A 25,468-nucleotide genomic window follows, 5' to 3' on the forward strand; every position below is an offset into this window, starting at 1 on the left:
GTCAGGGGCCCATACTTTTTGAACCACTGCAATAAATCAAATACAGTACAGGAGTCAGGTTGATTGGAACTCTAGTAAACTAGCCAGAACCATCACAGTTCTTTATCAAATCAATGTACTTGATGAACCATCTTTTTATCTCCTTTAATGAGATAATATTTAGAATTTTATGGACACTTGAGAATATCAGCTAACAAGAATTGTTCACATTCAAGATAAAAATTCTCGAAAAAATTTTTAAAATAAGGACTCCCTTTTTTTGGCGGGGGGGGCACAGTGCTTCTTGGTCCCCAACGCATTGTTCCCAGCATATTGATCACAGAGCCCCTTTGACACAGTATACCTTTGTCATGGCACTGAACCTTGATCACTGAGCACCTGTCCACAGTGTGCTGTGGTTCTAGTATGTCTTGGCCACACGCAGTATGCTTGCTTTCTTAAGCCTGTGTCTATGTGGGTGAACACCCCCTCCCCCGCCCTTTATTCTTATGTGTATCCCAATTAAAAATCTTATGTAATTCACATGGATCAGATTACTGGCATGGGTCAAGGCTGAGCAGACAAAGTAGTTTCTGGGTGTTTATTAATAGTATTAACATTGCTACTGTCAGGAGAAAGTGGAGACAATTCAATGTTTTTTCTACAGGTATAAAAGATCTTTTTTAAATGGCTGAGTGTGGTAGCTCACGCCTGTAGTCCTAGCACTTTGGGAGGCGGAGGCGGGTGGATCACGAGGTCAGGAGTTCGAGACTAGCTTGGTCAACATGGTAAACCCCGTCTGTACTAAAAATACAAAAATTAGCCGGACCGAGTGGGACGCACCTGTAATCTCAGCTACTCGGGAGGCTGAGGCAGGAGAATTGCTTGAACCCAGGAGGCGGAGGTTGCTGTGAGCCGAGATCACGCCATTGCACTCTAGCTCTGGGCGACAGAGCAAGACTCCGTCTCAGAAAAACAACAACAACAACAACAAAAAACAGATCTTTTTTAATTTTGGAAAATTTGGTTTTGAACTAGCTTAATTAGGTAAATCTATTCTCTGGAGAATATCACCATTTCTATTTTCTAACTTGTCAAGAAAGAAAGATAGCAGGGGATTGGTTATTCTTAAAAACATAGAGACCTCTTGTGGCCATTCAGAAAAGTACGAGAAAAAACCAGAAATCCAGAGTGTTCTAATTTGTCAGGTTTCTCTAGCTTAGTTGTCATTTTTTTTTTAAATATAGGAATTACCTAATACCTGTCTAAATATATATGATAAGTCAGTAATAGGATCTTTACATAACAGTAACTTATATAAATGTATACGCACCTCAGCCGTAACAGTACTATAGGATAAAGTAAAACTTTATTGAAGCATAAAGCAAAAACATACAAGAAATTGCACAAAACATAAGTGTCCAGCTTGAGGAATTTTCCTATATTGGATATATCTGTGTAGCCAGCATATCTGGTAGATTTTTTATCATAATTTTATAGGTAAGATGACTCAGGCTCAGAAGTTATATGATTCATTGTTTTATAACATCAGTCAAATTCATGTGAACGTCATTCACTCAGAAATAGGCAAAATGAAGAAAGAACTTGAAATAAATATTAACATAAAAGTCAGTTGGCCGGGCGCGTGGCTCAAGCCTATAATCCCAGCACTTTGGGAGGCCGAGGCGGGCGGATCACGAGGTCAGGAGATCAGGAGATCGAGACCATCCTGGCTAACATGGTGAAACCCCGTCTCTACTAAAAATCCAAAAAATTAGCCGGGCGTGTTGGCGGGCACCTGTAGTCCCGGCTACTCGGGAGGCTGAGGCAGGAGAATGGCGTGAACCCGGGAGGCGGAGCTTGCAGTGAGCCGAGATCGCGCCACTGCACTCCAGCCTGGGGGACAGAGCAAGACTCCGTCTCAAAAAAAAAAAAAAAGTCAGTTTACAGAGCCATGATCTACAGTCTAGATTTATAAATAGGAAAATTTATCAAATGAAATTACTTTTACATATAGAATTTCTAGAGCAGTAGACTATTAGGTCAGAATTTATTATTATTTTATTTGTTATTTGTTGTTGGTAGTGGTTACCTGCTATTTTCCTCCATTAATTAATAAGCAGTTTGTGTTCATCTTTTATGTACCAAGCACTGTTCTGGGTTCCTGGTGACACAAAAATGAATAATATTGGATCTTTGCCCTTCAGAGGCTCAGAATCTGATGCACCAGAAAGACATATAGACAGTAGTTTAATAATACAGCAGTTTGACAAGGACTCTAATCGAACAATATCCATCTGCATGGACTCATTTTCAATAAGGTGGCTGTATTTTTCTCCGGAGTCCACCTCAGGCTGGTTAAAGCTTGCAAGTCCACAACTTTCTCTCTGGTTTAAGGCTAGCATAGTGTAGTAGAAGCTAATATTTGACTAGTAATCAGAAAATGTGTGTCTGAGATGTAGTTCTGTCACTTACTGGCTCCAGGATATTGGACTAGTCTTTCACTTACTAAACCTCATTTCTTCAGCTATAACTGTAGTGGAAGCTCTTCTAATTTAGGGATGGTAGCTACCTCACAGGCTATCATGAAGATCAAATGAGATTGTAAGAAAGCCGTTTGTGATCTTTAGATGCAGATGTTCTACTTTATACCTTTTGTTTATAAAGTATTAATATTGAACATCAGTGCAGTCATCAGTTCATTCAGTGTTTACTAGTTCATGGTTTTGCTGCTGGGAAGATGTGCTAGAGAAAGTGCTCAGTGTTTCATAGTGGGCAGATTAACCTGTGCCTATCTATGTTCTTCCTAAGGATAGTGAAGAAAATGAAAAAATAATAAGCATAGTGGGTGTCTCAGAAATGGAGAAGGAAGCAAAAGCTGATTAGGAAAGGAAAAGGTACCGAAAGCAAATTAGTATGCAAATTTACTCATTCACAAATTTACCCAGGGTTCTCTTTCTCCTCATCAAAACAATTTATTAAGTACTAAATAAGATAGATACATTCGATGGTATACTAGTAAATATTTAACAACCAACTTTCTGGGAAAAAGTTAAACATGATAGCATTTACTGATTTCTGTAAATAGTTCTGCCATGGCCAATTTCAAGTCACTAACATGACATCACTGAACAGAGAGGAAGAGATACACAAGTAGCACATCGTTATATGCTATTTGCTTTGTATGGATATGATAGACACAAATAAACTCAGGAGTATAGATAATAATACACATAATTCGTAAGTGATGAGTTTTAAGTGTTTGCAGTTTTATTTTTAAAATTATTTATTTATTTATTTATTTTTGAGATGGAGTCTGTCGCCCAGGCTGGAGTGCAGTGGCGCCATCTTGGCTCACTGCAAGCTCCGCCTCGCGGGTTCACGCCATTTTCCTGCCTCAGCCTCCCGAGTAGTAGCTGGGACTACAGGCACCCGCCACCATGCCTGGCTAATTTTTTGTATTTTTAGTAGAGACGAGGTTTCACCGTGTTAGCCAGGATGGTCTTGATCTCCTGACCTCATGATCCGCCCGCCTCAGCCTCCCGAAGTGCTGGGATTACAGGCGTGAGCTACGGTGCCTGGCGAAAATAATTCATTTAAATGCAACTCAGTTTGATTTAATTTTGACGAATAGCTGAGTTGAACATCCACTTTGCAAATTCCTGAAAATTTAACAATCAGCTATCATGAGCCAGTGGGGGCACCACCCTGGAGATAATGGTAATTGTGTTAGTATGGTACTAGTTATGGCAAAGATTATCACCTCTTCTGGGAAGCCTATCTGTGTTAGGTGCCTTTCTTTATATTCCTACTATAACTTTCTAGATGTCACAGCAAGTACCACACCGTGTTGGGATCTCATTTCTCTGCCTTCACACTTGATTTCCCTAAGGCCAGTGACTGTGACTGACTTTGAACTCTGTATCTTCTCTATCAAGCACTTAGGGCTCAAAAAATGTATATTGAAAACAAATTCACCTGGACCTGGCTCCTGTCCTCAAGGAGCCCACAATAATCATATCTATGATCTACAAAAACCATAGACACAGAATACACCGTGTAGTAGGAGCTCTGAAAAACATGTGAAAGGATAACAAGGTTTTTATATTACCAACAGTGGCTTTTATTGGGATGGGAAAGAAGTGATTATAGATCATTGGAAGTAGATATAGCAGTTCTATTGTGATAAAACAAACACACATTTTTCCTTGTGTCATCTATTTAATGATATTCTTTTAGTGTTCACACCTTTAACAGGTAAAAGCAACACACATTCATTATAGAACAATTAGAGTATACAGAAGCATAAAGAAATAAAAGCCACCTGTATTTTACAAGATTGATGTATTAATGAGGATAGGTTAAGACAATAGCATCCAGAAAGCATCAAATAGCAGTGCCTTACACAAGATCCTTTTTTTCCTTTTCAAGTAAAAGTTTGGAGGTTTGCAGACTCAAGTTGGTGTGGGTTCTGCTCCTCAGTGTCTTTAGAAGCTCAATTTTCCCCAAGTTCATGGCCCAGCTGTTCCTAAGGCGTGGCCCCATTCTTCATGGTCCAGGTCAGAATCCATCCTCTCTGAAGCAGGATGGAGGATGGGATGAAGAAGAGGCACAGGGCTAATTGTCTCTTTAAGAAAGATTCCCAGAACTTGCCCTGTGGCACATCCATGACTTTCCCCTTGTTAGAAGATAGTCAGGAGACCAGGTTTTGCTGCAATAGAGCCTGGGAAATACAGTCTTTATTCTCAGCAGTCATGTGCTCAGCTAAAATTTCTATTACCATGGAAGAAGGGGAAAATAGGTAGGATCAACTGTCAGAATTTGTCAGAATTATTTCCTTAAATTGCAAATAGAGGAATTTCTAGGTTAGAAGTTATGCCCATTTCAAGATTCTTGAAGCATATTGATACATTTGCCTTCAGAAGTTCTGTGCATGTTTACACTCCCAATGAGATCTATGAATGCTTTGTACTAAACACCAAGTAATCAAGCCATTCAGTGTTTCTTCTATGGCTTTGCTGTGGGCAGGATGTGATGGAGAAAAGTGTTAAGTGTTTGAGGGACCAGGGCTTTATTGGCAGGACATTTTCAGCTGCAGGTGACACATGGCTTATCACGAGTATTGGAATTTTTTCAAATATTTAGAATGATTTAGTATTAAGGTTGGTGCAAAAGTAAGTGTGGTGTTTGCTATTGAAAGTAATGGAATAGAAAACTAGGAATCTGAAGGTGGATAATTAAAAAATGAAGTTCTGAAGAGGAATGGGAGAGGAGGATTATATGGGTAGTTGTAAAAATTTTGAGACCTAAAGAGAGAGGATGAAATGTAATATGATGCCCTCCTAATGTCAGTGAAGGGGCTTTTACACATATGTTTTTATCAATGGCTACATTCCAGGCAATACCCTAGGTGCTTTATATACATCCTTTCTTGAATTCCCACAGCCATCTGGGTAGGCATATAATTTTTATGTATCCATTTTTTACACACAATGAAGTCAAAGCTCAAGAAAGCTCAAGTTAGGGTAGAGCTAGAATTTAAACCCCACTCTGTCCGATTTCAAAGTTTTCCTCTTTCCCCTCTTACTCTTAAGTGTGAACTGATAAAAACAATTTTGGCAAGGAATTCACTTTTTCTATAACACTTGAATTAACTGAAGGATATAAAAGACATTATGAAATCTTAAAAAATTATGAAAGAATTACAGAGAGTAACAAATGAAGTACTGTAAAGGCAAGGAAGAACCTCATGAGATTTTGTCTTTTCCAGGGGCCCTTCTGTGACCTGGGTTGGCTGCCTGCCCCTCCTTTCTCATAGTACTCTGTGTTCACCCTAAGACAGTTCTCATCTTTATTGTGATTGTCTATTTCCTTGGTCGTCTCTACCGCCAGATTATATCTTGAGTGTTAGATATTAGATCTCACACATCTTTATATTACTAGGAGCCAGCACAATGTCTGGAACACTGTAGGTGCTCAATAAATATTTGCCAAATAAATTGTACAGGCATGTATTCTATGGTCATATTTATACATACTACTGAAAGAGATTTTTTAAATCAACTTACTATATGATGCCAAATTTTCAAAGACATACAATAACTAGACTAATATAAAATTATGATTCCGACTGTGGTTATAAACAGAATGTTTATAAGGCAACTGAACCTGTGACTAAGACTGAGTGCCTACAACGTGATAGGGTGTTACTGAGTGTTTAACATTTTATTATTAATTTTTCACAAAAATCTTATGAGGGAAACAATAAAATTATTATTCTTACTTCGAAAATGGAAAAACCAGGACATGAACTTAGGGAGTACTGTTCTAGAATTTTTGTGTTTAACAACTAGGCTATTTTATATCGCCATTGTTTATTAGCTGTTTATGACAAAAACAGTTTTTTTGCATGACTCCATAGTGGCATTTTTTTTCTTTTACAAAGCACAGTTTAATTATCAAAATCAAGTACTTACTGTTTATACAAGACTATTCTCTAATCTACAGCAGTTAGTCACATTTATGGAATTAGTCCACTAATGTCATAGTAGCATCTTCTAATGAAAACTTATAGATCCTTTTCCTGTTGCTTTGTTTGTCGACCGGAACTTCCTTTCCAACAAAGGAACAGGCTCCAAGAGCAACCCTCAATATCTTGGGAAATTGCTGCTTTTATACCTGAGCAACCTCCAAACCGAAGAGTAATTTGCTATCATCATTCTTCCTTACTGCCCTTCATAACCAGGGTCTCATATTTTTGATTTTTAATTCTAAAAAAAAAAACCCAAAAAACATCCGTTCAATTGCACCTCCCAGCTGCACTCCCAGGCTTGCCAGGGGCTTTCCGGGCGCAGACCCCGCGTTTTCGCAGACTCCGCCGCCGGCGAAACTACATTTCCCAGCGGGCCGCGCGCCCTCCTTCCGGCAGGCACCGCTCAAAACCCGGAAACGCCTTGCGGGGCGGTGTGGGAGGGAGAAGCCCAGGGCGGACAGGCCGGGCCCACCCGTGCTCGGGCATCCCAAGATGGCTGGGAGGCAGGAAGAGCAGAGAGGGAGCCCGCCCTTGAGGGCGGAAGGCAAGGCCGACGCGGAGGTTAAGCTCATTCTGTACCACTGGACGCATTCCTTCAGCTCTCAAAAGGTACAGGCCTTGGCGGCGGCGAGTGGCGCGGATCGGGCTTCAGCACTGGGACAGCTCCTACTAGGTCCCGCCCAGGGAAGCCGGTCCACCTAGAAATCCGCCCCCAGTGTCCTGACCCCGGGCAGGCGCTCCCTCCAGGCGGGGACGCGCCTGGGTGGGGAGCGGGGAGAATCGATCGGAGATGATCCTATGTGGCTATGACCCAGGCCCTGCCTCTCGCGAAATGCGACAAAAAAGCATCATTTTCAGTATTTGGCCTGGAGGCCTTGCCTGCTGGGCTTCGGAGAGAGGCAGAGGGAGGTGCCTTCGTGCATCCTCATAATCTGCGGTCTCTTCATTTGCTCTCTCGCATTCACTGTCTTCAGCAAAAGCTGATGTACCTACATGTCAGGTTCTTGTCTGGGGAGGACCCATAATCAGGTTTAGGACACCGAGAAAGTGGTAGTGATGAGGAGGGTGACTGTTTAATGAATACAGTCAGAATCATTTCATTACTTATTTTGTGTTCTTCTCTTAATTTGTTGAATATTGTTCTGTACTTACTTGTTAAGTTAATTCCAGGAATACGAATTGTTAAAACGACTGTTGAAAATGTCAGTAACACAGGGAAGCCCAGAAAGGCTGCTTAGCGGTGTCCAGGGAAGTCATTTAATTGAAAGCTTACATGTGTTGTAGTAACCAGTGTGAACTCTTCTAGGTGCGCTTGGTAATTGCTGAAAAGGCATTGAAGTGCGAGGAACATGACGTAAGTCTGCCCTTGAGTGAGCACAATGAGCCTTGGTTTATGCGTTTGAACTCAACTGGAGAAGTGCCTGTCCTTATCCACGGGGAAAACATAATTTGTGAGGCCACTCAGATCATTGATTATCTTGAACAGACTTTCCTGGATGGTAATGTTAAGGCTACTTGTGATTTCTTGGATTTACTTTCAACACAACTATGTGTTCCCTCTCTCTTTTTCTCTCTCTCCTCTCTCTCTTTCTCTTGTGTCCTGATGGTGGTTTGGGATTAAAAACCTTTTCCATTTCCATAAGCACACAAATATCAAATAGGTCAATAACAAATTTTGTATAGGCTAGTGTAACGCTACTTAAAAGAATTTCATGCAAAGTACAAATGTTAATGTTGAAACTTAAAAAAATTCACTTGCAAAAAACTGCAAATGTGTGGTTTGTGTTGGTGATTTCTTAGTCTTAAATTCATAATATTCTAAATGTGCACTATGATGATTTCATCTAATATACCAAATGGTTTCACCTTAAAAACAAGAGGGAAAAAAGAGCAATAAATCTTAAAGGAGAATAGAATGTTAGTATACCTGAGTTCTTTGCCCCAGTCACTTCTGAATTGTTAGAATTTTATATCTTTACTAAGGAATTATAGGGCTTAAATTTGTATAGTGCATTTAGGTAAATCACTTATTGACAGCTTGTTATGTGTCAGACATTTTATAATTTCTTCAATAATGTCTTCAAAAGAATCTGAGACAGGCATGGTAGACAAGTTATTCCCATTATGTAAATGAAGAGAAAGCAACAGGGTTGCCCAAAGTAATATAGCTATTGTATGGCAGAGTCTTTGGTCTCCAAAGCCTTCATACTACACTGACTGTCTCCCATAGTCCTTGCCACTTACACATTGTCTTGCTTGTTCCTAATAATAATCCTTTGAAGTGAACTGTAGCTTCAAAGATTTACCGAAGACTACACAGCTGATCACAGTGGACATTGCTGAGAGCAGAACATGGGGCTCAGAGCTTCCAGCTGAATGCTCTTCTGAAAAGGCTGTATGAGATTGCTACTTTTCATCTGCCACCAGTTATGTTGATGTTAAAATAGGGTAGGGTGAAAGCAGAACCTAGCCCCAAACTACAGGAAGCTGACAAAGGAAATTACCAGGACAAAAAAAGTCTCAGGTACTTAGAAGGAAAATGAGTATTAGGCCTAGATAGTGGGAAGTGAGGCGGGGGAAGCCCAGGGCATTAGATTAGCAATGGGCTACCCCTGTTCTTAATCTAAGTGCTAGTCCCCTAGGATTGTGATTGGCGGTTTTAATTAAAGGTAACTTTAGCCTAAACCAAAGCATTTAATGATGTACTTTCTTTTCATCTTTATTTGCTATTCCTTGTAAATTTATTTGCTAGGGACTGTACTGAAAGTGACAACTAGTTCATTTAAGACAATTTTTCTCAATCTTGAGCTTTTTGGAAATGGATAAGTCTGTTAATTTGTATTTCTTGGGGGATGTAATTATAATGGAACAAAACAAAATAATTGTGTTAATAAATCTACTTTAAATGATCAAAAACTTTAAAAAGGTATTCTAAATGGAAAATCCCATTTAAGTTTTTTGGTAGCATTGCTTGAACTGCTTCTACTGTCATCATTCCCCTCCTCCATCCCCTCCTTACACTGTTTTTCCTCTAAGAAATTCAGTGATATAAATTATATTTACAACATAGTAATGTTACCAATTATTAGGTTTTCTTACAATTTTCCTTAATCTTTCTCTTTTGCTTTTAGTACAGAATAGTAACAAAGCAGAAATATGTTCTGTGTCCTGCTAAGTTGTATTTAAATAACCAAACAAAGGAAATGCTAAGTTCTTTTGATTACTTAAGAATTAGAAGAGAAGGCACTGTAGGCTGTGACAGGATGGAAATAAGGAAACCGCAGACTTTAATTCTGGTTGAACTATTATTGTAACTCAGCAATCAAGAGTCCTAGCTTTTAGTCTGATGCTGCCACTAACTTGTTGAATATCTTTCAATCAATTGGGAAGGATGAAAAAAACGATTAAGGGACCCAAAACTTATGGTAGATAGGAAGACAGCAAGAGAACAATAGTTTATATAAATCAAGGCTAAGTTATATAAATCAAGGTCAAGAAGAAGTTTATCTCAGAGTACTGAAATTTTAAAAACAGCGTTATCACAATTATAATTAAGATACTTTATCTTTAAAAACTCATGGAGAATGAAAGTCAGACAAGATCGACAAACATCCTATTGTCAAAGATGGGGAAAAGTGAATTCTACCAACCCTTGCTACTTACTGTATGTTCCAGTCACCAGCAGCATTGGTGTCACCTGGGAGCTTGTTAGAACTGCAGAACCTTAGAGCTCTCTGCAGATTTATCAAATTAGAATCTTTGTTTTAACAAGAGCCCCATGTGATTTGTGTGTACATTAAAGTTTGAGAATACTGCTATAAATTAGTGTTAATTAAGTAAGCACTGGTGTAAATTACTGTCTTTAAATCTGGCGGAAATCTAGAATAGATTGTGAAAAGTTATTTAAATATGTTTAAAATTTTTGTGTATCTCAGTGAAAGGAACCAGTTTAAGTTTTACACTGCTGGAGAATGTCCCTAACACTTAAAAAACTGTCTATTATGTACCAGGCATGGTTCTAGATATAGTATATCTTGATTTAAGTAGAACATTTGCGATTACGTTACATATACCCTTGTGGAATAAAGGAGCAAATATAGCTAGAGGATTGTAATGCACATTTGCAGATGAATAAACTACCATATTAAAGAATATTAATTTACAGACTTCTCATACCAGATTCCCTCTTCAACTATAGACAGTCATTTTACTTATAATGGTTTTTATACTTTATGTTAAATGTTTGATTGTACACCACTGTAAGTACCATGAGGTTGGGAATAGTGTATTATTAAAAACTATCCCAAATGCCTTATACAGTGAATGTTTCTTAATAGGTGCTTAATAAATATTTTGAATGATTAAAATGAATGAATTATTGAAACAGATGTTAGCCTGCACAGGGATCCCTTGTAATGTTCTTGTAGGCTTCTGTTTTGACTTGAGCCTAACAAATCAATGATTTGAATAAAGACATGGAAGAAATACGATTACATTTGTGAATGACAGAAAAGGTAAATAGTCAAAATGATGACTAGCTTATAAAATATTTCTTATGGAAATACAACAAAATGGAAAAATAAGATAAAGTTTAACAAGGCTAAATATAAAATGGCTAAGAGGAAAATAGGTATGAGACTTTTGTTTTTAAAAAACCACCTGCGTTCCAAAAGAATGGGGAACCTGGTTAATAGATAGTAAGTTACCAATGTTAAAACAAATGGCTAGTGTGATTTCAGGTTCTTTGAAAATTGTAGATTTTGTTGAGAACAGGGTGAGTTGTAACCCTCTGCATTCTGAGCTGTTTGGAATAGTTGACATTTTGTCCAATTATGGATGTAACTTTGAGGAACGTTGATGAGATAGAATAAGTGGATGGATTTCATGAGGTGTGCAGTCGCCCATGGTCATGACAGGAGACTGTAAGTGTAGCCATTCCTCTAAAGAACAGAATGTAGTGAACTAGTATGTCCTTCACTGTTATTTGCTGTCCCTTGTTATCGATCCAGTGGGGATTATGCCAAAAATGATGACTTGCTGATCTAGAAACATTTTTCAACTTTTTTGTTTACATTTACATATTTCTATCTTTGTACTTTTGGGATAGTTCATTAAATAATTGGTAGTTTGATAGCTGAGGTCACCCTTTTCAAGTCATAGCCTGAAATAGTGAATATCTGTTGGATAATGGCTATATTTGATTTTTTTTTTTTTTTTTTTGGACAGCAGTCATACGGAAGAATGGTATAGACATGAATGATGCTTCTGACTGCCAAACTAAGAGCTGGCCAAGAGCTATCTCTTCATTTATTCTTTAAGTAACCATTTATTGGGTATTAATTGGGTATAGGGCCCTGGGATACTTCAGAGATATTTTAAAGATCCAAAATCATTAGAAGCTTGCTAGTCTTCAAAGATAATTTCTTTCTATAAGTTTGCTGATAATTCCAAATCTGTCCTTAACATATACACTTGCTATTACTGTACAGTTTTATAGACTCTTTCATGTATACATGATACCTCTTTAACTCTGGGCATGTGGTGAGGAATAGTTATTTTACAGCAAGCAATTGATTAAGCTAGATAAGGTATGAGAGTAAGCAAACTAGGTAAACTGAGGAAGAATGGATGTGACAAGGTGAATATACACACAAATATGGATTTTTCAATCTAGCTATTATGCTCATAACCTCTTTAAATAAAATTTAACTTGGCTACTAATCAAAATTATATGAAATAACTATAAAATACTAGAACATATGTATTACTACCAAATAACTCTGGTAACCTGGAATCAAGAATAATGGATTTTTGTGATTTAATGTAACAGTTCTCTGAACATCACGTTCATGTCTTATGTCTAGATATATAATTCATTCTTAGGAAGTATAATTTAGTTTGGAAATAAACTATTCTAGTATGATATTAAAATCACATAAATCTTATTAGGATATCTAAATTTATAGATACAATGTTATTTATAAAATATATTTAAATGTTACATTTGAATTTCATCAAATGTAACATTTAAAAAAACGTTAATTCTGATGTCACTGTTATATTAAAAATAGTTATTTAAGGAATTACCAATTAATATTTATATTTATGATCATCAAGAAAAGGCTCTTGTATATAGTTGAATATAGGCCTTTTAGCACATATACTGAAATTGCAGATTAGCACAAAGTGTGGAGACAATATACCATATGGCGTGGAAAAGAATATCAGTCTTTAATTATTGTGTCAGTAAAAGTTGCTTTAAAAAGTAACTTTTTTACTCTTTGTGATTTGTCCAATTTTAGCAGACAGGTGGGGGGTATTAAAATTCAGAGGCCCTCTTTCTATATTATGTGTATCTAACAATTGGAACAAACTGTCTGATAAAGGAGTTTTTGCTTCCATCATTAAAAATGTTTCTGTTAAAAGTCTTAACTATAATACCAGTTAAAAGTAGTTAAACATTTAATGTATAGTACATAAAATTTATTGACAATAATGCTATAAATTTGTCTCAAAATCCTGGATGCATACAGTGAACTGATATAATTCGACGCCAGGTCTTTTTGTTTTTTTTCTTATCTGTATTTCGATTTGCTCTTTCTAGTTCAAGAGTTATGACAGCATTGAATTGTAATCAATCAGTTTGCAACCATATCTTTTGCCTCAGGTCATAACTTAATTGTTTAACATTATTGTGTGTGTGTGTGTGTGTGTGTGTGTGTGTGTATATATATATATATATACTTTTTTTTTTTTTTTTTGAGACAGAGTCTCGCTCTGTCGCCAGGCTGGAGTGCAGTGGCGTGATCTCGGCTCCCTGCAACCTCCGCCTCCTGGGTTCAAGTGATTCCCCTGCTTCAGCCTCCCGAGTAGCTGGGACTATAGGCACGCACCTCCACGCCCGGCTAATTTTTTGTATTTTAGTAGAGATGGGGTTTCACCATGTTGGCCAGGATGGTCTCTTGATCTCCTGACCTCGTGATCTGCCTGCCTTGGCCTCCCAAAGTGCTGGGATTACAGGCATAAGCCACCGTGCCCAGCCCATTATTGTATTTTTTTTTAATAGCCTAGTGTGTGACTAGTTGAAGGGTACAGTATTGTTCAGCTGTGTTATGCATATTATATACTGATGCAATCACTATACAGTCTAAGTAAAATAAATAGCAAAGGGCTAGAGTGAGGAATGAAATCTAATCTGTTTCCATTGAGCTAGTAAGGGAGACTTGAAAGTTGTACAAGTAGACCTAGGGGAGTCTTTCTTGAAAACAAGGCATAATAATGCCTCCTTTATCTGCCTTTACTAGGAAAGATGGGTAGCCAGAGTAGTGAATTTTGTAAAATAATGAAAACTTATGCCTTTAAGCCCCTAATTTCTTTTTAGTTTTTATTCTTGGGAAAATCAAATGTAATTTTAAAAAATGGCTCAGAGCCATTGTTATTTTACTCAGCATTACAGGGACTTGAGAATGTAGCGGCCCATTTGTCTCCATTACATGGCTGCAGAATGCTTTTATTGTTTCTTTCTGATTTTATTTTTTGCTTCTTTTGGTTTCCTCTGCTGTTTATCAAATCTTTCTGCTTTATGTCTATCTGCTGGTTTATAATTTGCTGCCTAAATTTATGTGTAATATAAAACTTGTCCCCTACTCAGTTCTTCCAGCAAGTCGGATCTTGTGCTAACTTATTTGTTCTTCCAGCTTAATACCAAGCCTCATTTCCACTATTGCAATCCCACTCCCCAATGCTGGGACCTCCTCTCATTGCCTGCTTCTTAAAACTCCCTAATTCTCTGTCCTGCCCCAGTATGCCTTATGTTGCTTTCCCACTCCTGATTGAGGTACATTACTGAGAAAAAAATTCTTGCTTTTAGTATTTTGATAAAGGTGCTCTATGGAAGAACTGGAAAATAAAATAGGATGGGATTGAGAGGGCGGATCTCCTCTATAATTCAAAGGAAATTCCCAGTTGTCCTTTGAAAAACTCTTTTATCAGAAGCAGCAGATACTGTTGTGCTTCAGTGTGAGGAGGATGGCAGTGCAGTGCCCCTGTGATACTGGAGAGGGCATGCTTGACGCGCACAAAGAAAGAGAGTGGGGCGATAACTTGGGTTCAGTGGGTATCTCATGCTCTGACAGAGTGCTTCAGGAAATGGTTAGATAGTAACGGCACACTGAGTAGAAGAAAATTATTTTCATGGATTTAAACATTTGTCCTCCTTGAAGAATTTGGGCTTGGCCTGATGGATCCTCCCCAGAAAGCAATTAGACATTGTTTTTCCTGCTTCATTCACTTTCCTAGGAAGGAAATGGTATGCTCTTCTGGAGAGAAGCCCCAGGGCCCAGCACCAGAAAGCAGCCAGAGCCACTAGCCGTTACTTTGACCTTTTGGGAAGCATTTGAAAATGTACTATTTGTGGTTATTAGCCTGAGGTTCTTGGACCTCTAAAGCATTAGTTCTTAAACTTTTTGGTCTCTACACCCCTTTGTCTTTGAGGATACCAGAGAGCATTTATTTATGTGGATCATAGCTATCAATATTTACCATTTAGAAAGCAAAACTGAGAAAACTTAAAATATTAGCCTAGTTAAGCACATCCCACTAGCTGTCAGAGTGATAGAGTCATGTTTCCTGTAGCCTCTGGAAACTTCTACTGTACACTTCAGAGAGAATAAGAGTGAAAAAGTAATTAACATCTTAGTATTTGTATAAAAATATCTTTGTAGATCCCCCAAACGTGTTTTAGGAAAACCCAGGGATCCTCAGATCATAGTGTGAGAACTGTTGCCCTTAGGGGTTTATGAATAGAATTCAGGAGATTTGAGATCTTGTGTGGGGAATAACTGTGTCTCTATTTAAAGGAATTATTTCCTTCCATTAGCAATGTAGGCACAATCCATGGCAATATCAGGAGTGCTTCTGGCTTTGATAACCAATAGAACTCACAGATATGTTCATGGTTAAGTTATTGCAGATATCTTAATACTTTGAAATTGTGATAGTTATTAGACCTGACATTTTTTAGGGACAGTTTGAGAGCCAGAGTAGGAAGAGATTCTGAAGGGACATAGCCGTGACCTTTGGGTTGCATCCTTCACTTTTATTCTTTTTGGATAGTCTATGAAATGAAAATCCTTTGAAAATGTTATGATGGTATAATCAAAGAGGACATTACATTACGAATCAGATGACTTTAGTTCTAGCTCTGCCTCTAATTGGCTGTGGGATCTTGGGAGAAATTTTCAGCCCTTGTATCTGAGTGTATGTGTTAACTACTGCAGCACTTCTTCAGCTCAAGTAATCTATATAATAATTGGAAATTTTGGAATGTAGTCATTATAGTTTATTAAACACCTACTACATGTCAAACATTATACTAGGCACTGGGGATTTAACAGAGAGCAGTACATGTTCCCTGCCCTCAAGGACTCGACAGTCTGGATTTTAACTAGCAAATAAGGATGTATGTAGAACGCTCTTTCCAGAGATAATTGTTAGAAATTCCTGGGGAAAGTGCACCTATGATATTTGAGCAAAGGCCTTTCCTGTTCCATATAGATTGTCATTCACATTCACATGTGTCAGTAGGGTCACTCCTGATGTTGGTTGGCACCTAGAAAAGAGTAGCCCCTGATTATCTTCCCATAATGAGTCCTCATTCAATTAACCAAACTTTATTGAGGGCCTAAAGTGTGTGGAGAACTGTGCTAGACTCTGGATTGCAGGTTCCTTTCCCTGAAGACAGTCATGGGGAAAAAAGATGCAATGAATTACAGTGTGATAAGGGCTGTAACAGAGTGTGTGTAATGTGTTATGGATGTATAGAAGAAGGCACATGTGAGCCAGTCAGATGTTGGCAGTTTAGGAGGTTAGGGAATGCTTCATGGAATAAATGGCATAAATAACTGGGCCTTGAGGGCTGAGTGCAGTTTGCAAGGTGAAGAAATGAGAGAATACCAGTGTGATTATGGTTTGGGATCTTGTCTGGTGCATCAGGCCATTTCAAACTTTGAATGTCTGAGGTGAGGAGACAGTATTTTTCGAATATACAGATATGTTGAAAATGTTAATGATGAGTGGATAGTGTTTTTGTTTTGCTTTTGAGTGTAACAACTGATTTGTAACTTTTTCTTCAATATTTGTGCGTGTGTATTTCAGAAAGAACACCCAGGTTAATGCCTGATAAAGGAAGCATGTATTACCCACGGGTACAACATTACCGAGAGCTGCTTGACTCCTTGCCAATGGATGCCTATACACATGGCTGCATTTTACATCCTGAGTTAACTGTGGACTCCATGATCCCGGCTTATGCAACTACAAGGATTCGTAGTATGTAAACATTTTAAAGACCTGGAATTCTGTCTGACACTTTCTTTTAATTCATTTTGAGACCTAGCATGTCTCATGGTCACTAAAAGAAGATTGGGAATAGGGTTGTTGAGTTTGCTTCATGGATGTACATGTTATGGATTGATCCATGAACCAGTCGGATTAATCTGTGCTTCACTTGCTCAATTGGACATTTATTGTCTATAGGACCTGATTTATCAGCTCTTGGCTTTGAGGGCCAAGCTTGCGTAAAACTCAGAAGAGTAGATTATGGAAGAGTAAAGAATATAACATGTTCTCATGAACAGATGGACTAGGAATCTGAAAAGCTGGGATCTGCCTAGGATTATGGGCAGTTGAGTTTGTGTTACTGGTCCTTAATTGTTTCGTTATTTGAGGAAACTGGACTAGAGGGTGTCTAACTATTACTCTGTCTCTATGCTCAGTGATAGGAGATTTATTGGGATTGAGTTGTGACATCCAGCTTTCTGCCTTCCTCCTGTCATGAGAATAGTCAGTGCATGATCTGTGGAGCAGGAGATGTGCTTTATAGCACAGATAATTGGGGATAAGAAGGGAAAGGATGATGGCAGTGGTCTCACTTTGGGAATGTTGATCAGAAACACCCAAACTCAGATCTTCTAAATCCAGAAACCATTTTTTCCCCATTATATAATACTCACCTTTATTATTATTATTATTCTTTTTTTCCTTTTTGATACCCCTCCTTTTCCTCTCCTCTTCTCTCCCCTCCCTTTTCACCACTTCCCTTTTCTCCCTTCTCTTCCTTTTTCTTCTCCACTGCCTTCTCTTCCTGCTTCTCTTTTCTCTGATTCCTCCTCCTCTTCATAAATACCCTTTATAGGATTTGAAACAAGAGTTTTGACTATAATTCTATGACCTATAGTTAATATTTTTTAAAAATAAGGCTTTTTCCTCCCTTCATATAGGAGTTCATTATAGAAAGCTTGAAAGGTAGAGGAAGGCGGAGCAGCAAGCCTGCGCTGAGCACTGTAAAGTGCTGGGCCTTGCTCTAAGTGCTTCCCATGAAGCTTCTCATTTAGTCTTCACCCTGCATGGAGATACTCTTTTCTTTTCTTTTCTTTTTTTTTTGGATGGAGTCTCGCTCTGTTTCCATGCTGGAGTGCAGTGGCATCATCTCGGCTCACTGCAACCTCCGCTTCCTGAGTTCAAGTGATTCTCCTGCCTCAGCCTCCCGAGTAGCTGGGATGACAGGCACGTGCCACCACGCCCGGCCAATTTTTGTATTTTTAGTAGAGATGGGGTTTCACCATGTTGGCCAAGATGGTCTCGATCTCTTGACCTCCTGATCCTCCCGCCTTGGCCTCCCAAAGTGCTGGGATTACAGGCGTGAGCCACCGTGCCCAGCCGGCAGATACTCTTATGGTTCCATTTGAAGGGTGAGGAAACTGAGGCATAGACAGGGTAAGCCCAAGGCAGAGAAGCAGGGCATGAGCCCCAGAGCTCATGCTCTTGTCATTGAGTTTCTCTGCTTCTCCTTGTTTCTGGTGTAGAAGGGAGAAAATAATTTTCTGTTTCCAAAATGTTTTTATTATCAGGCCAAATTGGAAACACAGAGTCTGAGCTGAAGAAACTTGCTGAAGAAAACCCAGATTTACAAGAAGCATACATTGCAAAACAGAAACGACTTAAAGTAAGCCGATCAGCTGTCCTCAGTTGACATACACTGCACGGTGTAAATGTTCTACTTTTTGTAAAGTACCACTATTTCTAGATTATCTTCTTTTAAATATTGCAATTCACCAGTACACATGTTACCTTTGGCTTATGTTCTCCTTTTAGAAAGAATTTTTTATTAGACTTGATATTCAAACTTGATGACAAGTGCTTAACAAGCAGATATTGAGCATGCTGGTTGCCAAAAAAGTTATGAAATGCAAAGGAAGTTCATAACATATTCTAGAATCTGTCATTTCAGGTATTCCACCACTGGAAGTCCTCACTAGACCTACATCCCTCCATGTGTCGCACTAACTTGCTTTGCCCCCTGAGGAGTGTGCTTTATGGTCAGCCTTTCTCCTTCTGTTGATTCCTTCCCTGGGCCCAGCAACTATTGCAAGCTTCTGTCATATTAAAAGTGTAGAAAACAGCAGCATTCCCACCCTCCCCAACTTCCCACCTTCCTTTATCCTATCTTAGCTAAATGAGCTCCTCAGAAGAAACACCTGCACTCACAATCACTTGACTGACTCTCCACTCGTTGTTTAACTCCTTCACTCGCGCTTCTTTCTCATCCCTGACCTTTCAGCTGCTCTTTCAATTACGGCTGCTGGAATTGTTTTCCTGAGTTGGGCTTGGCAGACAGCTCTTCGTGTCCCTCCCATTCTTTGCCTTCTCTGGTCATCTGGCCTCATAGGAGCTGCCAGTGAGTGGTGGGTCTGCTCCTGGGTCATTTTCACAGCTGGGATATTTCCCTTCAACTTAGCTCGCTCTCTCTTTTTTTTTTTGCTGAGTTTTTCTATTCTCATTGTCTGAAATAGGCTGAACTCTTACAGAGTTTGTATCTGCTTTACCTAGATTTATTTTATTTAAAGGTGCAAATAATCTGTTTGGTTTCTTTTTTTGGTGGTTAATTAGTCAAAGCTGCTTGATCATGACAATGTCAAGTATTTGAAGAAAATTCTTGATGAGTTGGAGAAAGTCTTGGATCAGGTTGAAACTGAATTGCAAAGAAGAAATGAAGAAACCCCAGGTAGGTTCTCATTTATATTCTTTTTCTCTTTTCAACATCGGTATTATTCATGGGAACATTCTTAGGTCTCACCAAAAACGTTCTGTAATCTGCTTTTCGTTGTTGTTATTCACGGGCAGTTTTAATTATGATAGCAATAATGATATTGCACCCAGAAAAACCCAGGTGTCTAATTGTAACTCAATCTGCATCTACATGAAGGATTTTTCTGCATAATTTAAATTATGCTTGGGAGATTTTTACCTGTTTTACAAATTTGTAATTATAGTAGTTAGTTTGCTTGAATAACTTGAGTAATTGCTTGAATGTTCCCTCTAGTTTTTTCCTTAGGCAGGGAGACAGCCTCCAATCTAAAGTGTAATAAGGACCAGCACGTGGGCATCTGTAGACTGGCTGGTAAGCAGGCCAGTGAACTGGCTTCAGGGTTAAGCCATAGGTGTATACACATGGGCCATTTATGCTACTCCGACTAGAGTTGAAGACTATGTTACCTGTCACAAAAGCTCTACTGCTTTAAATGACTAAGACTAGTAGCCACTGAGTGATGTTTCAGACTCAGCTTTATGGATTTTTCTAAAGCAGAACTGCTTTTATAAACCAGAAGGAAGTATCTTTTAACTAGCTTGGAGGCTCCCAACCCCTTAGTGTCCTTTACAAAGTGATAAGCTCAAGTGGCTGCAATCTTACATAGGGAACTGGATGGCTGACAGATGTCAAGCAAGTCTCCTTTGGCCTAGGATACATTTGCATGGACTTTTTTTTTAAAGCATGAAATTATTCTCTGAGTGTGGCTGTCAAGAAAATATATAATGGCCTTCATCTTTTGCTATACTCACACTCACCCTTAAGGCTGAGACCACTGAAACCAGCTGGAGTCTATCTGTAGAGTGCTTGCCTCTAATTCTCTATGTCCCTTTCTCTAATTAGAAGAGGGCCAGCAACCTTGGCTCTGCGGTGAATCCTTCACCCTGGCAGACGTCTCACTCGCTGTCACATTGCATCGACTGAAGTTCCTGGGGTTTGCAAGGAGAAACTGGGGAAACGGAAAGCGACCAAACTTGGAAACCTATTATGAGCGTGTCTTGAAGAGAAAAACATTTAACAAGGTTTTAGGACATGTCAACAATATATTAATCTCTGCAGTGCTGCCAACAGCATTCCGGGTGGCCAAGAAAAGGGCCCCAAAAGTTCTTGGCACGACCCTTGTGGTTGGTTTGCTTGCAGGAGTGGGATATTTTGCTTTTATGCTTTTCAGAAAGAGGCTTGGCAGCATGATATTACCATTTAGACCCAGACCAAATTATTTCTAGGTTTGTTGGGATCTTGTCGTGGCAGCTCATCCAAGCATTTAGCTAGACCTTGTGATTGCCCATGGCTCTCTGAGTCTGTCTTATTGAGTAGTTAGCAGTATTTTTTCCTAAAATTCAGAAGTCATCTTTGTTACACAACACAGGGGTTCAGGTAGCAATAGAACACAAAATTGCTTTATTCTACAGCTGCCAGCTCCAGGCAGAAATAGGAAGGCAAAGAGATAAGAGAAGGAAAAATGAGAGAGTGAAGTCTGTATAGGGTAGAGCAATAGAAAGTAAGCTTCAGGTGCCTCCAACATTCATGGCTGCTTGTCTCATTGGTAAACCTCACATTTAGTTACTTGTGGCTACTGCCCACACATACACTCCTGTAATTGAGAACTCTTAGGAGAGGACTAGGGAATCACTGGGGATAGTGGGCTGGAGAGAACCCCAGGCTTTATATGTATAGCTTCTCATTTGACCTCAGTGTTAATTTTAAATGCTTATGAATCACACACATTGCTTTAGTAAGATTAAGTGCTTATATACTAGAAATTTGATGCTCATTGGAACACATCTGCCTAGCATTTCTGTAGAAGTCTTAAGTGATATTAAGATGATTCCTTACCATTTCAGATGGTCTGCAATTTGAATTACCAAGTGGTAATGGTTCCTTACTGTTTTAGATGGTGCCTGTAAGATACCATTCCTCTGGATGGTCATGTCCAGTCAGTGGGAGGTAGAAAGGATGGCATCTATAGCCCTCTTCATACACATAAGTGGCATTTAGGTGAATTTCCCAGCTAATCACTAGCATGTCTGGGTATTGGCTGGGTAGTGGGTATTTTGATGATCTGGGAGCACCAAATATGTTCATTCTTCATTTGGGGAGGCTGGTCTGTTAACACAAAAATGGTTGTCCAGATCTTTCATCTGTTTATGATCATCAACAAAGACTTATTAGAAAGGTCTAGTCTTAGCACTTGGCAGTTAATCTAGGGAAGATGAATTAAATGGATAGATAGTGATGCATATCTGTATTCACTCATGTATGTTTAAGGGATTTGGGGGGGATACCTCAGTTCATGTGGAAGGTACAGTCTCGGTGTGTCCCATGAATAACCTTGGAACTTCAATAAATGGTTTGTGCTCAGAAAAAGTCTTTCATGGTGGCAGGAAGGCAGTTTCCCTGGAGCTGGCCATGAAGGCCTTAGGAGCCATTTCTGGTGTCTGGTGGGTAGCAGGCATAGAGATGATGTGCCGAGGTCCCAGTGAACAACAATAGCCAAAGAATGTACTAACTTTATCATTAATAGGAAAGTCATACCTAGGTAACAATGACTTTTTGATGGCAAAATGATTTTTTAATTCTATTTTGATGCTGTAATTCCATTTCATGACCTAGTTGTATTAGAAAACCTTGATGAACTATATGTTCCTGATTTACAGAAAATTAATAAAACATCCAGAGTAAACTCAAACAATAATTGAGTAGCAGCTTTTATAACATTTAAAATTTGCACATTAGTATGTCGTCATATGGAGTGTCTGAATCTGTTGCTGGGACATACCAATCCATGCATTCATTAGAGCCATAGAACTTATTATTCATTAGTTCATAGTGTTTGAGTTCTTTATGTCACTCTGTTAGAAACAAGAACTGAGTCGTGAAGAAATAAGAATTGGATTTTTATAAAAACCTCTGAAGGATATTTACCTATGAAAAGGTTGTTAAGAATAAAAATTAGAAGTCCATGGTTAACTTTTCTTTCAATTTATATTATTCCTGAATCATAGGGAATCTTTCTAGAATGTATTTATACTTTCCTTGTACAGTTTCTTTGGAAATACGTTAAAGATAGTGGCAATTTCATGTATTTCATGGATACTTGAGTTTATGCTTTTAAGGTGTTTGTTTAGGGATACAATGACCACTAGATGTCGCTGTTCATCCAGTAGACTAAGATTGAGTGTTCTTTTTGTTCAGCAACTCTTCTAAAATGTTTCAAGCAAAGATAGTAATGACCTCAGTTTCTGAAATAAGGGCATCTTCATCAGATTATTCTTCTGTTTTAAAAAAGCTTGAGGCAAATGTGACTGATTTCCAATGCTTTGAAAGGGATTACAGTATCACACAATGTCAAGGTAGAGTTAAACACACTATTAGCTAAATAGGCACTTATATGTATTTTCTTTTTCATGATTATTGGTGACTGGTCAATGTACTCATCAATTTCTAAAATTTGTATAAATATCACAATTAGAAAAATGCCTGAGGTACTAAAGTTATGTTGGCTTTTTGTGTCTTAACACAAATAAATACTATTGTTATTGCAACAGATGCCTTTTGAATCCATTTTCCATAATTGCGGATAGTCGTAAATTGCTTGCTCAATTTTTAGTAATTATTGCTGTTGACACCAGCGTTGTAGATTTTTGGTGTTGTTTAATGCAATAGAGAGACCAAGGCACTATTCTGTAAGATCAATAAAAGTAATTGGAAAATAAATATGAACCCTAAAACAAAGTACTCATTTTGTAATCTTTCTTGGAAAACAGATGTATTTTTTTCATTTAAAATCAAAGCATCATGTGGTAGTTAAAAGGGTAAAATAAGCAGAGGTTAGGTATTCAAGATACTTAGCTATAGGATGCCATATTTTCGTTATAACAAAATTGCCGACTCTTGCTTCATTTAAATATGCACACTTAAGATGAATAGCAGCCTAAAGAATAACACTGATCTCTCAAAAAAAAAAAAAAAAAAAAAATTGATGCTGCTCATTAATATTGCTCTGTTGCAGCCAGCCACCTACCATGGGAGAGCATGAAAATGATGAACACTGAGTACTTATCTTTGCAAAATAGTTTTCTTACATGTTTACTGGGTTTCAAGTATTACTCATATTTATGTATATTTTTGACATAGCTAATTCTCTTTTATTGAGTATGGATTATGAATATTCAAATTACCTTCTACATTTGTAGCTTGGTAAGCTTAGCCATTCTAATCAAGTAGAAATTGAGTACTTTCATTTTGCACTGAACAAAGCAAATTAAATCCAAGTCTAATTGGCATTGTTTTCCTTGAATTTACAAACAAGAACAAAGGGCAACAATACTGAATAGTTATGGAAAGTCACCTGAATATCTAACTTCGTAGTCTGCTCAGAAAAAAAAAAACAGTGTGGTAAAGACATGAAGGTCAAATTAATGCAATAAATAAATCAGTATTCAGATATAACCATCATATTGTTTATGCCAACTATTGGCCCATTTACTTGATCTCTGCTTACCCATATCAGAACGTCTTGATTTTATAATACTCCAGAACAGTTGTTTTACTAGGTAGGGTAGTAGATTCCAAACAAAGTGCGGAAGTGTAATTTCTAGTGTGAGGATAGTAGTTTTAATTATGTATTACATTATGAAAATGAAGAGAAGGAGTGGAAGAACTCAGTTTATGGATTAGACAGTGGATGGATGACAGCAGTATCCTTTATTGATTGCACCTAAGTTGGGGCCTAACTGTGTTAGGAGAGAGGAGAGATTGGCATTGGTGAGAAGGCAGTGGGGTAGAGCAGCTCTGTGGCACTTGAGACAAAACATGCTTGCGGTGGGCCTTGATATACTCTTTGATTCAAGTAGGGTGGTGTATCTATTTCATTCACATTACCTTGTCATAAAATTCCTTTGGGAAAGTTAAGTTTTTGTCTTCAGTCTTTTACTTTATTACTTATGCGTTGATTCTTTAATTACAAAGTGCTGTCATTGAAATCCCTTAGTAGGAGAGCCAATAGTATAGCTTAGTGAAACATAATGAAAGGGTCAAGTTTCCATGCCAAAAACAATATTCATATCCATATATGTAAATTAATTTTTAACAAAGTAAAATTTCAGGCATATGGCCAGCATGTATAAGTATAGCTTTTGGTATCTTCAGATTAAACTACCTTTTGAATTTAAGAATCTGATACTCAACAAAATTACTTGTAAACATTGCCAAATACATGTCATAAAAATATAATGAAGACAGGTTTTTAGAGAGCCTACATTAAGTTCAGTGCTCAAAAGAAAATGAAGGTTTGCATTACGAAAATGATATGAACTAAAAATGATTAGCACTGAAAGCAGAAGTGGTTACATTGTAAAAATTCTTATTGCTCTGCTCATTCCCTTGCAACATGATGTTACAGACTTTCCCATCAAGAAATAGCATCTGCAGAGCAAGACTACACGAGGCCTATCAGAGAGCAATTTACTAGAGATATTGGACATCAAGCAGTGATGAAAATCACTGGAGATTCCTTTCAGGTAGAGGAGGGCCTCATTAACACCTTGTTAATCCCCTAGTCAGGAGTAAGGACCATGGCCTGGAGTAAGGCTTACCAGCATTTTTCAATCTTGGCCCTATTGATATTATAAACCAGATAATTCTTTGTTGTGTGGAGCTATCCTGTGTGTTGTAGGATGTTTACCAGCTTCCTTGGCCTCTACGTCTTAAATGCCTGTAGTGCTCCGCACCCCAATTGTGACAAATCAAAATGTCTTCAGGTATTGCCAAATGTCACCGGGGGAGAAAAATCATCTCCAGTTGAAGAC

General features: G+C 38.3%; 1 protein-coding gene across 6 annotated transcripts in view; it reads left to right on the top strand.

The window, feature by feature from the left end:
- Positions 1-24,481, top strand: part of GDAP1 (ganglioside induced differentiation associated protein 1) — a 47,613-nt gene extending 23,132 nt beyond the window's left edge. For 3 of the 6 annotated variants that reach the window (XM_058443767.1, XM_032759879.2, XM_058443768.1), the window contains exons 2-5: positions 16,667-16,840; positions 18,421-18,515; positions 19,460-19,574; positions 20,502-24,481. In XM_058443767.1, the coding sequence (XP_058299750.1) occupies positions 16,684-16,840; positions 18,421-18,515; positions 19,460-19,574; positions 20,502-20,884 (750 nt within the window). In that variant the 5' untranslated portion in view covers positions 16,667-16,683 and the 3' untranslated portion in view covers positions 20,885-24,481. Of the gene's footprint in view, positions 1-6,941; positions 7,121-7,817; positions 8,011-16,666; positions 16,841-18,420; positions 18,516-19,459; positions 19,575-20,501 lie in introns of those variants that run through there. The other 3 variants (XM_032759874.2, XM_032759875.2, XM_032759878.2) reach the window with 3 other exon arrangements.
- Positions 24,482-25,468: the final 987 nt, after the last annotated feature.

This window comes from Hylobates moloch, unplaced genomic scaffold, assembly GCF_009828535.3.
Source record: "Hylobates moloch isolate HMO894 unplaced genomic scaffold, HMol_V3 SCAFFOLD_9, whole genome shotgun sequence".
Lineage (NCBI taxonomy): Eukaryota > Metazoa > Chordata > Mammalia > Primates > Hylobatidae > Hylobates > Hylobates moloch.